Raw genomic sequence first — 16,207 nt, 5'->3', positions numbered from 1 at the left:
TTTGCTTCCAAACACTCAGGGTCCAGGAACATCACCAGGTTTCACAAGAACTCATTTTGTTTTAGCAACACTTTGTACCACCAAGAGAATATTCCAAGCCTGCATTTCTGGAAATAACTACTCCTCACCACAGCATTAAGTTTTTAGCCAATGAATACTTAGGTCTCCAAAAGTCATATGCACTACTGCTTCATTGGGTCAGAATAATCAAGAAAAAAACCCCAAGATTACAATATTGAACTAATCTTCCTAACACCTGTGCATCACAACCAATCAAAAATCCATCAAACGAAGCAACTCTGGGTTTCTCTGGGTGTGTTCTCCACCTCCAATTTTCTTTAACTGAAAGCAATTCAATTAAGAAGCTGACAGGGTAGAAAGGATTTTGGAAATAAGGTAGTTACTTTTCTCCTATGGTAGACAAGTTTCCCTGCAGATAAGGAAGTGACAAAAGGAAATTGATACCAGCTAATTTCAGCTTCTCCCATTAAGTGCTCAGCATTCTGATTGGGGGGGGGGGGGCGCAGGGTCTATTCCCCTTTTGCAGGGGAGGACACTCTGGCTTCACAAGTCATGCACCTGGCCAAAATACCTGCATCACGTAAGTCAGGGTGGTGAAACTTGAGCCCAAGTCCGGAACAGCACCTGGGCTCCTGGGCTTTCCATTTAGAGTATACTGAATCTGGCTAAACACCTACTAAGTATATGGCACTAGCTCAGAGTTGGAGATAAATATACGAGGTCCAGATTTAATACAGTCTGAATTGTGTATGAGTCCCAATTACATGGCAGGTTGAACCCGAGAGGTCCTTATTAACATGAAAACTATTATTATGAATTTTATCTTTTTCTAAGAGCCTTTCATTTTGAGAACATTAAAATGAGAGACAGTTAGATACACAATGAAGCCGTAGGGCGTTTTTCTGTGCTACTTGAGGACATGACCACAGTAAGCTGGGGTTGTGTCGAACATACTGAAAATAACTGTTCCTCTAAATGGGACAGGCTGCATGGCTCACAGCACAACCACCCCATAAGGCTCCTCCGTCTCTGGATCACACCTCCCAGCGACACAGCTGCTCTTTCCATGACTCCAGTGCTTTCTTTCCTTCTCCCATTCTCTCCTTGACTGAGATTTGTGGAAAACTGCTCCCCTCTCCCATGTGTTTCTTGGACTGGACACATCAATTCACAGAGCTCGGTCCCCAGTCTCAGAGCCTCATCCTCATCTTCCCATTTGGCCTCATGTTGCCTTCAAAATTATTTCGCTGTTACACGGAATAGAAACTTAAGAACGGCCACTTAATCATAATGAAGAAAAAGAAAACTCCATCCAGGCCCACACACAGGACAGGACTGAGCAGAGGCTTAATAAATACCAACCAACCAGGAATTTTGTAACCAGGCTTCTCACCGTCTCAAATTCTCGATCCCTAATTTTCTTGAAAGCTTCAGCAAGGACCTCATCATCAAACCACTGATGGACAAGGTCACGCCTGGATGTTCTAGTCGTCATCCTACACAGCGCCTCCGTGAGAGTGACCTGCTGGTCATAATCTAGAGTGAAAACAGGGCAGATGTAGATAATTCTGGGCACCAGGCAGCAGGACATGCAGGTTCTGAAGTTAGCACCTGCTCTGAGAAATTCCCTCCTATGAATGGAGAAAGAAAATGTGGGATATGTACACACAATGGAGCTTTCTTCAGCCAGAAAGAATGAAATTATGTCATTTGCAGGAAAATGGATGGAATCTGAGTACACCACATAAAGAGAATTAAGCCAAACTCACAGAAGGTCAAGGGTCACATTTTTTTTTCATTTGTGTAATCAAGGGAGAACAAAGAGGTTGAGTGCAGTGGCACACGCCTGTAATCTCAGCCCTTTGGGAGGCTGAGGCAGGAGGATCATGAGTTCAAAACCAGCCTCAGCCACTTAGCAAGACCCGAAGCAACTCAGGGAGACGCTATCTCAATACAAAATATTAAAAGGGCTGGGGATGTGGCTCAGTGGTTAAGCACCCTGGGTTCAATCTACAGTACCAAAACAAAAGGAAGAAAGGGATGGTGGGAAGAATCTCATGAAAATTGAAGGCAAAACAGCAGATGAAAAGGAATCAGGGAAGGGGGAGAGGAGGGAAGAAAAAATACTGAGGAACAATATTGACCAAATTATAGTTACATCATACGCATGTATGAATAGGTAACAATGAATCCCACTAATATGTATAATTATAATGCACCAATTAAAAATACAGGGGGAAACTCCATCTTGGAAGACTAGCATTATGTCTTACAGTTCTAAGAAGATGTCTCCTGGAGCAATTAAATCATTTAAATCACATTTAAGAATTGTTAAGAGAAAAAACGCAAACAATATGTCAGTAGACACCAATTTTTTTAAAAAATTATGTGTTTTATATTTTAGTTATATTAAAATAGGAATAAAATTAGATCAAAAAGCCTTAAAATATTGCTACAAAAAGAAAAATATCTGTAAACCCAGTGACTCAGGAGGCTGGGGCAGGAGGATCGCAAGTTCAAAGCCAGCCTCAGCAACAGCGAAGTGCTAAGCAAGTCAATGAGACCCTGTCTCTAAATAAAACACAAAATTGGGCTGGGGATGTGGCTCAGTGGTCAAGTGCCCCTTAGTTCATTCCCCGTTACTACCCGCCAAAAAAAAGAATATCAAGATCAATTATGGTATTTCACAACAGATAAACTGAAACTACATATATTGATATGTTTAAATCTCAAATGTCCCAAGAGAAAAAAAGGAGTTGTAACTGGATGTGTCCAATGGGATGGAATTTATATAATGTTTTTAAAATCTGTAAAAATAATGTATGTTGCTTATGGAATACACAAAATAGAAAAATATACTTGGGAATGAAAAAATAAATTCAAGTCAAAGAAAGGGGAATGGAAGTGGAGACAGACTTGGGAACTTGAGATTCTGATTTCTTTTATTTAAAAGAATTTCAGTTGAAACAGATGTGACAAAATACCAAAATTTGACAGAACTGGCTGGTGAGTAAATGCATTTCTACTTATTAATAGTTTTTAATTTTCTCAAACTAAAAGTAGAATCTTAATTATCTTTAATTTGACCATAATTGATTCAAGATGCTCATTTTTAAAATGGTGTCCAATATTTAATATTCTAAGTATTTAAAACTTGAACTAATTCTTACCACCCACAGTCAAGATTGTCCATGCCAGGTTCTTCCTGAAACATTTAGATAGAACATATTTTATTGAAATGAAGAGCAAGAGGTAAAATTTTTTTAATCAGATGGGCATCACATTTTAAGACCAAGACATATTTTTGCAGCAATTTCAAACCATCAGAATTTTCACATGGATCATATTACATTTTTGTGAAAAAATCTTCAAGTTTATATGTTAATTACACGGGGTTTTTGTGGGTGTGAAGCTTGGAGCCACTACACTTTTTGAAGTTTTATTATTTCATTCTCTATGAAGTTACTTTAATCTGGTGATCCAAGGTTTTATCTAATACAGCTCTGGAGTTATAAGATCAATCCTTTCAGCAGTCTATGAGGGTTTATATCATTTTACATAATTTGACACCTAGTACTCTGGGTCTATACTATGTGCTGTTTGATCTGATTTTCAAAAATGATCAACTTAAAAGATATAATGGAATTAAGCTACTATATATTCATTTTAGAATTTTCCATATTGTTTGTTCATTTTAGAGTTTTTGACTGTGTGTCTAAAAATATGTTTTAAAGAATAGACTTATTAAGAACCCTGTGTTATTTCCATTTCTTATAATAAATGAACCAATTTGTTACTATTAAATATAAGCCTTAAGTCAGAACCACTGAGAGTTCTCTTTATGCTTGCAAGTTCTCCCTTTGACCTGGAGTCCAGAACATTCTAGATTTTCTAGGATTAGTTTGGAAACTTGAAAACATCAGTCAGCCACCATCCAAACCTAAGTATACCATTAAGAGTACTGACTTCATGGGCTGGGCTTGTGGCTCAGTGGTAGAGAGCTTGCTTAGAATGTGTGAGGCATTGGGTTCAATCCTTGGCACCACATAAACAAACTAAATAAACAAAGTAAATGTATTGTGTCCATCTCCAACTAAAAATTTTATATATATATATATATATATATATATATATATATGTATGTATTTTTTAAAGGGTACTGATTTCATTAATGTATTCAATATAAATGGTTTATTTTTTATTCAGTGGAAAAACTATATCCTGAAAAGACTAGTTAAATAGGCAAACATGAAGGCAGGAATCGCCACACCTGCCAATCACCTCTTCCAGACCCTGCACTATGGTGAACACCTGGGTCATGGCTTTGTCACATGAATGGTGGGATGTCATAGTGATGATCTTCATGGTCCTAGTGGGTCACAAAACCATGGATTCAGGTTCAAATTTCAAAGAAAGGTAGTTTTACTCTTTCCTTCGTGTCATATATTACAACCTTACCTCCATATTTCACAACCCAGAAACTATATAACTGCAACTGGATCTTCAAAAAATGAACATCAACCAAAAAAATCTATCACTTGAAAAGGAGTACAAATTTCATACCCTATTGGTTTAGCTGAAGCAAAGTAATCTTGGAGCATTCAGTCTTTACCAGGTAATATGCTAATCACTTTAAATGGGATTGCCTGATCTAACCTTTACAACAACAATGGAGTCAGAGTTATTTTTCGCTCCATTTCACAGGCAAGTAAACTGAGGGAGAGCAAGGTTACGACTGTGGCTCATGCACAGCTTGCATAAGTGGCAAAACCATGACTCAAAACCAAGCAGCCTGGCTCTAGGTCCATGTTCTGGACACTCTTCCATGAGTCATTAAGGTAGGTCATGTTCACTGTCAAAAAATTATCCATAGCCCAAGAAAGCATTTTGTCTCAAAGTTCAATGCAACAAAGAAAAAAAAAAATCCCTGTACTAGGAAACAAGAAGAGTCTAGCAACATCCACCCTTTTCCCTCCATCTTTCACTGCCTAGCACAGGGCCTGATATCTATTAGGTACACAAAGCACTTACTAAAGGGAGGAGTGAAGTAATTCGGTCTAAGGGGAACAAAGTAGTATAACGAGAGAATTTGCCCTTGAGAAATCACATAACCAAATACAAGGTCACTTACATAAGATGACACGTGCCTTCCGACAAAGGGAACTTTCTTCTCTCTGCAGAAGACACACCATGCAAAATGTAGTTCATAGTCTTCAGAGCCTTTTTGGAATGGAAGAAGGCGTTTGGGGAGAAGGAACAACACAGAGGCCTACCTACACACAGGACTTCCTCCAAGCTTTCTGAAAGCAACTGCTGCCCGTTTTGTTATCTGCAACTTACCTCCTGTTGAATCGAGAGCTTTACAGTTTTTTCTATTACCAGGAATCCCAAGCTGAGTATGAAGGAATCCAACATCTGGATTTTCCCTGAAAGTATAATTTTTAAAATAATCTAATACATGTCAAAAAGAATAAGGAAATTAATCCTAGACAGCAGAAAGAGGAACAGATTGGGAGCTACAGGAGAAGTAAATAATGCAGGAAAAAATCATATATATAGTTTATATGAATGATATTATCATGGGCAGGGGACGTATTAGAGAAAGCTTCAAGTTATAGAATCACCAGGTCATGATAGACTTGTTTTACACAGACACCCACAAAGGAAAATAACAGCATATACAAAGTACCTTTTTATTGTGATCAAACTTTGAGCAAAGCTACCTAGATTACTCCCAGGTACCAAAAGGCAAAATGCAGGTCCTGTATTTTCCACTTGTTTCTTCATGCTTTTTACGTGTTTTAATAAACAAATCTTAAAAGGTCAAGCACCGATAAGAGAAGCAGGGTTTTTTAAAATATTGGCCCTTATTAAATAACACAACCAGAGAAACTTCAAGCCATCTATGTCAGTACACACAAAGAACAGGGTATGTAATACTATCTTAGGCTTATTAAATAAACTATTATCAATGGTTTCATTTATGCATGTTAAGATATGAAGTGACAATATTGCATACTGCAAAGACTCACAGTAAGGTCATAGTATAACTCATATGTCCAAATGCATGTTTAATATGTGGATTATTACAAAGTGTATCCTTTTCAACTCAAGTAGCTCCTGAAATTATGGGAATCCAAACCAGGAAGTAAAAATATAAAAGACCTCTCCTCAACCCAAGCAAACTGCATCAGTAGGATAATCTCTGGAAACCAGAAACCTGGCTAGAGTCTGAGCCTACCAGCTTAAAATCCAAAGGAAAGCTTCTAACAGAGCCCAGCTGGATAGTATAAGATTCTAAAGGTGTCTATGTATCCTGTTAGCAAATACCAGGTACCATTCCACATTTTCATTTTAAAAGCATCAAGAGAAAAATAACATTCTATGACCCTATGAAAAGGGAAAAGAGGAACTTGGCTAGTTCAGACAAGCAGGAAAGTTTTGTGATTTTTGGAAAACTCTGGAAACAAAAATTTTAAAAACATCCAACTCATCCTGCCCAAACACACACACACACACAAAGGTGAATTATACAAGAAATTTGATTTAGGAGAGAAAGCAGTAGTCCAAAATGAAAACAGAAGTAAACAGAATTAACCATGAATAATAAAAAAAAAAAAAATCAAAGCCATTCTAGACCTTTCAATCCCAGGGAATTTGCTAGAGGGAATTAGTTATGAAGAGTAGGAAGAACTGAGAAACCAAAGTGGGACCAATGTGGCAACCCAGAGATTAATACAGCAGGAGGTCACCACCCTCCTATCCCCATTCCCGAGGGCTGAAGGAGGAAGCAGAATTACCAGATCCCAGGAACTGAGACCATGCAGCAAACAGGCCCCAGGGACTCTGCAGGTACTTCCAGAGATGACACCGGAAGAGAGGGCGGATGAGAAATGGCCCGTTTGCTCCATCCTGCCCGTTTCACACCCTATGACCAGCAGACTGCAATAGGCAAGAACCCCCAAGGAAACAGGACTGCACAAAATCAAGCGCAATGAGTGAGGAATGGTCCCAAGAGCAGAGGCAGATGGCCACCGCCCGTGGGTGTGCAGGGGGAGACGCCTGATGGCAGAATCCAGCCTACTGCAGAGGCAAGGAGAGCAGAATTGAAGCAGTGGCTTCCAAGAAAAACTTGAAAACATATAAAATTCAGAGAGGAAAAAGATGAATGAGGTGGTGAGGCATAGGAAGACAAAACACAAATGAAAAATAGATGATCTTACAAACAGGGGAACAGAAAAGGCAATTAATGGACTTTCGCATCATCTTTCCCTCCTCCTAGGGAGCAGTCGGGCCTTTGGGTGGGACTGACCAGTTGTGGGAGTGAATCCCGGTTGGTTGAGAGTACACAGCACCCCATTCTTTGAGTGATTGGTTCTTTTGGGGAGCATTAGCATCCATCGAGAGCAAAGTTAGGTCTTTTGTTTGCTGTTTGGGGAAAGCCAACTGCTCTTCTCCTAGATGTGAATCAGGGGCATGGAGCCCCAATTGCTGATAGCTATTCTTCAACCCCCCCGCCCCCCCCCCCCGGAAAACAACTTGAAACCACAGAGCAGTGAGGTAGTCTTGAAAGAACTGCAGAGAAGTGCAGCAGAGCCCCCACCAAGCTGCCCTGGAGCTTCCTGCCTCTCATGTTTTTAAAGTTCCTTGAGCCAATAAGTTTTTATTTAAGCCTGTTTGAACTACATATTGTTCCATGCCCCGAAAGCACCCAATTCCAATGGTTCTCAACTAGAGGTGTGTGTGGGGGGGGTTGTCCCCCAGAAGGCACTTAGCAATGTCTGGAGATCCATTTGGGTTGTCTCGATTCTGGAGTGGATTGCCACTGGCATCTGGTGGGTAGAGGCCAGGGGTACTGCCTAACATCTTGGGATACACTGAACACAGTTCAAGTCGGCTTTTTCACTGCTGTGACTAAAAGACCCGACCACCACGATTGTAAAGGAAAAGTTTATTTGGAGGCTCACTGTTTCACAGGTCTCAATCTGCACACAGCAGACTCCATTCCTCAGGGTTTGAAGTGAGGCAGGACATCATGGCAGAAGAGAGTGGCAGAGGGAAGCAGCTCACATGATGAGCAGAAGCAGAGAGACTCCACTTTCCAGATACAAATATATACCCAAAGAAACGCCCTCAATACCCCACCTCCTCCAGCTATACCCACCCGCCTCCAGCTACCAATTAATCCCATCGGGGATTAATTCACTGATTAGGTTAAGGCTCTCCCAACCTAATCATTTCCCCTCTGTACCTTCTCATGTTGTCTCACACATGAGTTTCTGGGGACACCTCACATACAAACCATAACAAGCACCCCCAAAACAAAGAATAATCTGGCTCAAAACTTCAATAGTGCCAAAGATGAGCAACTCTACTCTGATAAATATTATCAAAGAACAAATTTTCCTGAGCTAAAGATTTCAAATCTCACCAAGAACCATGCAAAACAGTTGTGTTTGTGGACATATGCATTCATACTCGCAACTCAATATCAGAAGACCACAAAAATGGGTTATAAGGGGGGCAGCCTGCAGAGTCAGAATATTGTAGAGAAGCCAGAAAGGCATCATCGAGGTCACCAGTGCAAGGCCAGCCTCAGCAACTCAGCAAGGCCCTGAGCTACTTAAGTGAGACTCCATCTTAAAACAGAAAATAAAAAGGGCTGGAGATGTGGCTCAGTGGTTAAGCAGCCCTGGGTTCAATCCTGGGAAACAAAAAGAGAGACATCCTCAAGTGATCTAAAGCCCTGACCATGTTCCAACCACACACCATAATGCTCTTCAAAAGATATTGCAGCAGTTGGAGCCATAATGGAATAGAACTCCAGAATGCAGCACAAGACAGAGCATAATATTTACAAATAGCTGCAAATATTTACAAATATTTGCATAATATGGACCTAAAAGTAGACAGTGGGGAAGAAATAAACATTTTAAATCATTAACATCAGGTGGAGGAACTGAGAAGGGAAACAATCCACACATCAAAACACAAATCAAAAGAATCACAAAAACAGAACACATGTAATAAACCGAACATCAATGGGAAAGAGTGATGAACTATCAATGGCAGGAGGATTGGGAAGGAGATCAGTGAAGACCCTTTCTACTTCAGAGAGGGATTAGGCCAACTCTGTAGAGCCCAGACATTCATGCAAGACACCTGTCAGCCACTACATGTGAAAACCTGCCACTTCCACTCCCCAAAATTCCTATTTTGAAGCCTTTACCCCCAGTGAGAAGGCATTTTCGAGGGGGCCTTTGGGTAGGCTAGATAAGGCCCTAAGGGTGGGACCCTCATGAGGCCTGATAAAATGGGACACCAGAGAAAAATCTGGCTCTCACCACATGTGAGGACAAAGCAAGACAGGAAGAGTTCCCACAGAGCCCCACTCTGCTGGCACCCCAATGTCAGCTTCACACCCCAGAGCTGGGAGAAATAAGAACTGAGAAGTAAATACTTAAGCCACTCAGTTTTTGGTATCTCGTTATGGCAGCCAGAGAAGATTAATGCAGCCATCTACAGTGTTTCGTCCCCTTGGCAAAGAGGTTATATTCCAAGGATCAGGTGACTCCATAAACTGGTCCCTTTAGCCAGTTTGTGTCTAGTCCACTTTCTATTGCTATAATGAAAATCCCTGAGGCTGGGTACTTTACAAAGAAGTTTATTCAGTTCTGAGTCCGGAGGTTCAAGAACATGATGTCATCTTCTGCAGCTCTCTGGTGAGGACCTCATGGTAGATGGCATCACAGTGATGGAGTAGACATGCAGAAGAGGTCACATGGCCAGACAGGAAGCAGTCAATTAAGACCCAAAAGCCAAACTCTAGTAAAGACCCTTTCTCACAGGAATGAATCCAAACCCCAAGACCTGCATTGCTGCCTTCATGAGAGCTGTGCCCTGCCTACCTCTTAAAGATCCACTGCTTCTCTGGGGCTGGGGTTGTGGCTCAGTGGTAGAGCACTCTCCCAACTCATGCAAGGTGCTGGGTTCGAGCCTCAGCAACACATAAAAATAAGCAAAATAAAGGTTTAAAAAAAAAAAAAAAAAAAAAAGATCTACCACTTCTCATTACTGCCACACTGGGGACCAAGCATGGTAGAGACCAACTTGCCAATTTGCGAACCCTTGGGAGACAAACCACATTCAAATCATAGCACTAAACTTTTGCTGGTTTGGAATGACAAGAACGACCTTCCATTACCTACGTAGAGGAAAATAGCCAAACGTGACAGCAGCAGCCACATAAAAACATCTCGGGCAAACCCAGATATCCTCTATAACAAAATGCATGCTGGCATCAAAATCTGACTACATAAAGTAGCCCATAAATTCAAATATAAAGTTATTGCTTCATATATCATTTAAACATTTTATCATGCATATCATTTAAACATTTTCTCTTTACCAAAATATTAGTAGCCAAAACCCTACTTACCTTCACTACTACTCCTGGAAATAATCTGGAAAAAAAAAAAAAAAAAGATACAGCTCATATTCTAAAATGGCATTATACACTGTAACACTAATAAGTGCTAATTTTTCCTAATAGGCAAGAGTCAGCTTTAAACCCAAAAGAAAATTCTCCAAGAAAATCTATTGGAGCTTCACTTTATTAAAATGAGCGTATCATCTTTAATCTGGTGGATAATATAGTTGTATGTGTAAAAATAAATCAGTTTTCTATACTATTGGTTGCATATTAATGTTTGTTACTATTTCACATAATGTTCTAAAACATGGGAGTCTTTTCATTAAACACACATCTTATAAAAAGCCAAGAGTCATGATCAGTTTCCTGCCCAGTACCTGTGGCATCTGCTCCATGAAGCATGTGTCCACTCTTACCAGCACAGTGTCAAAGAAGTCCTCTAAAACGTCAGTGAGTGAAACATCTGAGGCTACATCTTCTATGGTCAGAAATCCCACTGTTCTCTCAAACCAGGAAACCAGGTACATGGGAAGAAACACAGATGGAACCCGGTGAGACTGAATACCTACCGCCTGTGCTATAAAACTTCACAAGATAATTCTCTCACTCGAGCAAAATCATCCTAAAGACCTTTGCTCATACCCTAGTAACTCAGGCCTGGCTCCGAGGCCCCCCACGTAGAACATCAGAATGGTGTCCAACGGCTACTTGACTACAATAAGTTATCTGAGCTCAGCAGGACAGACAGACTTGGCCAGGATCCAAGCCAGAAATTCACATAAAGGGGTTTGTGAGGAAAGTTAAGAGATGAATGAACCTCCCCCACCCAGAGGAACATCTTGTGGATCTGAGAAGCTATAGAAAACTATCAAAGAAAATTTGCAGGGCTGGGGACTTGGCTCAATGGTAGAGCACTTGCCTAGTGGGAAAGAGACCCTGAGTTCAATCCCCAGCATTGTAGTTAAAAAAAAAAAAAAGAGAAGTGCTCCTGCAGTACTCAAGGTCACTGTAACTGTGCCTCAGGCTTCGATACCTTTCTTTTGTCAAAAGCTTTTAGCTAAGTTTTTTTTTTTTTTTTTTCCTATAGGACTATATATCCACTTTCACATTGAATTGCTAACATTGGTCTGATTTAAAATAAACTTCCATAACCTCCCTGTAAGATGCATTTGCTTTATCAAGCAAAGGACACCTCTGGACCATTTTTTGCTAAGACTGATCACTCATGGGGGAAAAACATGCATACCTAGAAATCATTAGATGAATATAAAGTTAGCCACAGGAGCTTTTGATGAACAACTACCTTTGGCACAGGGCCTTTGAAGTTTTGTGCACATTAGACAAGAATCCAAGGCATCCTTGCTTTACTGCTTTATAAGTCAATCAGTTCTCAACTCTGGCTACATATCAGAAAAACACAGGTATGAAAATTCCAATGCCTAGGACCTATCTTGGACCCTAGAAATCAGAATCCTTGGTGACAGGTCCTCTAGGGAGTGTTTGTAAAAACTTTCTGGGTGATTGTGACATACAGCCAGGTCTGAGAGTCAGCACTGTTTTAAGTTTCTTTTATCTCACATTAGACAAATACATACATTAAATCATTCACCTTCTGAAGCAAATTGCTCTCTGACCGCCCATGGGAAGAAATGTCCCCCTCTCCAGCAGGACTCAAGGTTAAAGCTATACCTTCCTTCTTATGTTCATGCTCAAAATTCTGTGGTTTTAAATATATTTTGTTATCATTCCATCTCTCTCTCCAAGCATACCTCCTTTCCAGCAATTGTTAGATATACAGAAGCAGGGAAAATACATTAGTTTATCAATACCTGGGAGTAGAAGTACTTGCTAACCCTTTTTTTATGTGCCATGATCATACATCGTCTAGCAGGTACCCTGGCTGTCCCCACAGCTGTGTCATTACCAGAAGCTAGACAAAAGAGCAATGACTTAGGAACATGGGGAAGACAAATTGCTTAATCCTTCTGGACTCAGGGTACAGGACAAAATTCATTCCTCTCTACAGGAAATCCTGTAATTCGATGGAGTAGAATAATTTCCAAACACACTGTGTTGACCCTGCCAACTGGCTTTGAAGTACAGACTCTAATATCCCAATCTTTTTGATAATATGGATCTGTTCTCTTTGGCACAAAACCTACATGAAATAAAGATGTTTTAGAAGGTGCCTAATCATTAAATTACCATCACCAACTAGAACTTGAATGTAATGTGGAAATTCCAATTTGATTTTAAAATCCAACGAGGATTTTGATATAGCATGTTTTTAAACTCTGGAAAGGCAATCTAAATAGGAAAATCCAGCAGATACATAGTCCAACTCAACTCCCACTCCTCTACCCTCCAACCCCCCCACCTCCACTTAAAAATAAAATCAGCTTAAACTCTAAAGTACCCTTAGGACATCCCTCTTCCCTGCTACTGTTATATACATCAGTGTATCAGGGCATTAAGTGAATTAAACGCAAAATGAAAACAGTCTTTAAAAGTCCCTTGCAAACATTTTAAAAGTCCCCCACCCCAGGAATTTGGTAAAGCCTGGAAGTTACTCCCCCCGCCCCAAAGGGGCAGCCCCATAATTACTGGTATGTGAGAGTAGAAAAAGGGCAGAGACAGGTCTTCTTGGCCCAACCTGGTCTTAATATATTCCAGGGCCGAGATCATCCCTCCACTACACCGCCTGCCCTTCTCCCCACCTCTAGCACACCATCCGGGGTCTGCTAAACCTCACCATGAACCAGCTGCAGTGAGGACTGAGAACTCTGTTTTCCTTCCTGGTGTGACTCATTAAGGTGATTGTAACGTTCCCTCCTCATTAAGTTTTTTTAAAAAATAAAATTTATAACTGGAGTGACTTTAAATAAAACCAAAAAGCAAATGTTTTTGTTTTTCAGATTCATCCAGGGGTTTAGAAAGCAGGCAGAGTGAGGTATTGAAAGGAAGTTTGATGATTTTTTCCTAGGTCCAACCTTGTTAATAAAGTCTATTAAAATATTTTTAGAGCCTATGTCTACTCATCCCATCTTCCTTAATTTCACTAAAATAACTGAAGACAGGCCACTTGTGCACAGGCTTATCAAGGAGAAGGGTGTGTCTGACTTGATCCTGTCTACTCGAAATGTACTCTGCCCAGAAAAACCACAGGAGATGTGGGTTGAATTTAATTTGATTGGAAAGCAATAAGAATGGACACCAATTCCTTTTCATATTTGGTTTCAAAGGATCAGAAACTTAACCAGCAACTTAACAATCCACAGTAATTTCTGTGTTGTGGTGCTGAGGACTCGATCCACACACTTTCTGCACACTCACCTGCCACTGAGCCATCCCCACTACCCCTCACACTAAAGGTTACCCAGTCATGTGAAATTAAAAGTGTAGCACTTATCTTCAAGATCAGTCCCTGCTGAATTAGCAAGGGTTCCTTTTCCTTGGGGTCATCTGTGAAGAATTGCTGAATACATTTCAGCAACAGTGAAACATACTGAAATTCATTTTTATCCAGTTCCTAGGTAGTAGATCACACCAAATTAAAGCTCTTGCAAGTAGCTGTACATTGGTATCTTGGCCCCCAAAGAAATAACCGGCTTGCCTTATTTATTGATCTGTCAAGATGGTGTAACAGAAGATGATTATATTTTTGAGGAAGGTAGCTCTCTTTCTCTTCAAAAAATTCTTTTATCTTCTGAAATCCTTTGTTATTTGATGCGTCAATAATTAGTGATTGAAGCTGGAAAAGTAATCGTTTGAGTTACCTTTTTTTTTTACTCAAGAACATCTGTTTTATAGTAATATTTCTAACTAATATCAATACTAATCAGTCAGCAAGAAATAATGCGGGTAAATATAGAATAAAAATCTGTCTTCAATAGTCCACCATCACTTAAATGATTGATCTTTCCATTGGCTTCAGGCAGAGGTCTCAGAATGTGAGTCCCAGTTCACCCTAAGCATTGGCATCACCTGGGGTCCCATGAGAACTCAGAGACTTGTAAGCTGAGCTCCATGGGTTGCTGACACCTGCTAAAACTTGAGAACTACAGATTTAAGGGAAACCGCACTTCCATTATAGATATCAAAAGACGCTCAGAAATGTTGCAAATTCTGATAAGAAATGCAAGCCTAGGAATACTTAAATAACAGAAGAAAAATAAAACTAAGAATTATGTACGATGAAAGTTGACAAATATGCAAATTGCCATACAAAACTATCTTTTTGCCTGAATATTAGCCAAGGGAGACCATTCACTTGAATAACAGACATTTCCTTAAGTAGTTATGCTACAAAAGACAGTTTAAAAGAAAATCCAGTCCAATTGTATAGTCCAAATTATAATATACAATACTATTTTAGTAAGGAGGTATTTTACTATATTTAATTCAAAATTCTAATTCTTAGTGAGGGTTTAAATAAAGAAATAGCATTTGAGGGCTGGGGATGTGGCTCAATCGGTAGCGCGCTTGCCTGGCATGCGTGCGGCCTGGGTTCGATTCTCAGCACCACATACAAAGATGTTGTGTTCTCGGAAAACTAAAATAAATAAATAAATATTAAAAAAAAAAAAAGAAATAGCATTTGAAACTACTCCATTTCAATTTTTTTTGGGGGGGGAGGAGGTACCTGGGATTGAACCCAGGGGAGTTTAATCACTGAGCCATATCTCCAGCCCTTTTTTGAGACAGAGTTTTGCTAAGTCGCTTAGGGCCCCTCTAGGTTGCTAAGGTTGGCCTTGAACTCACCATCTTCCTAGTTTGCTGGGGATTACAGGCGTGCAACACTGAGCCCAGCTCAATATTCTCTTAAGTCGCCACATAGCGAATTTTTTGTGCCAAATGTGTTAAAGACTCCACAAATGCTCCCCCTCTGAAACCTCCCCAATACCCTGAAGTTAGTCTTCCTCTGGAGAAATAGTAAGGATGGGGGAGGTTACAGACTTTCAGGAGATCATTCAAGTGAGGTTCATACTCAGACCCCAACTCAAAACCCCATTCTTTCGCCTACTTCAGTCTCCACCATCTCTTCCCCCAAACTCAGAATAAATCCAAACCCTTTATCCTTCAGGCCTTTACATGATCTAATCTCTGCCAACTTCTCCCACTTCCCTACTAATGTGTCTGAAAATAAATCAAAGTCTCCGTTGCCCCAGGGCCTCTGCGCTAGCAGTTAGATCCCTAGACTGCGGCTCTCTACCATTTTCACCACGGTGAATCTCAGACTAAGTATCACTTTCTCGGGTAGCTCTTTCAGGACCACCTTTTCTAAAGTGAGCCATGTGCCTCCTTACAACCCCATTTACAATAACCTGCCCTTTTCTTTACCATTGCGTGATTATTTGTTGGTCTGTTTCTTTTTCTCTCAGCCAGTGTAAGCTTGAGGAGGGTAGGAACTGTGTTTGTTTTGTTTGATATTATCTACTTTCACCTGGAATAATGCTCCCTGGGTGCAAGATGGTTTATACTAAGGTGTCAGGACAGTGGGAGGCAAGATCAGCTAGACATGGAAATGAATTAAATATGGGAGATTAGGGAAGAAGAAACAAAAAAGCGTTTCTGGCTTGAGAGACAATGGGGCTAATGACCCATCAGAACTACCAAAGAATACAAAATAAACTTGATCTTTACCCAGAAAGCATCTTGGTTCTTCCCGACTCTATCATCTTCCTTAACAGACTGCAAAGGACCTTCATTTTTCTGTGTGCAATAAAAAAGATGTTACACACACACACACACACA

The 16,207-nt window shown here is 40.3% G+C and overlaps 1 protein-coding gene across 1 annotated transcript in view; it reads right to left on the bottom strand.

Annotated features, from left to right (window-relative positions):
- Sycp2l (synaptonemal complex protein 2 like) overlaps nt 1-16,207 on the bottom strand; it is a 106,511-nt gene that overhangs the window by 74,125 nt on the left and 16,179 nt on the right. The window contains exons 2-10 of the mRNA XM_071613860.1: nt 16,097-16,165; nt 14,067-14,204; nt 13,863-13,982; nt 10,870-10,974; nt 10,460-10,484; nt 5,362-5,447; nt 5,153-5,241; nt 3,192-3,226; nt 1,415-1,557 (exon numbers count right to left, since the gene is read on the bottom strand). Of these exons, the coding sequence (XP_071469961.1) occupies nt 1,415-1,557; nt 3,192-3,226; nt 5,153-5,241; nt 5,362-5,447; nt 10,460-10,484; nt 10,870-10,974; nt 13,863-13,982; nt 14,067-14,204; nt 16,097-16,165 (810 nt within the window). The remainder of the gene's footprint in view (nt 1-1,414; nt 1,558-3,191; nt 3,227-5,152; nt 5,242-5,361; nt 5,448-10,459; nt 10,485-10,869; nt 10,975-13,862; nt 13,983-14,066; nt 14,205-16,096; nt 16,166-16,207) is intronic.

Source organism: Marmota flaviventris, chromosome 6, assembly GCF_047511675.1.
Source record: "Marmota flaviventris isolate mMarFla1 chromosome 6, mMarFla1.hap1, whole genome shotgun sequence".
NCBI lineage: Eukaryota > Metazoa > Chordata > Mammalia > Rodentia > Sciuridae > Marmota > Marmota flaviventris.
The sequence above is the reverse complement of the archived record's forward strand: the minus strand, read 5'-3'. Positions and strand labels throughout refer to the sequence as shown.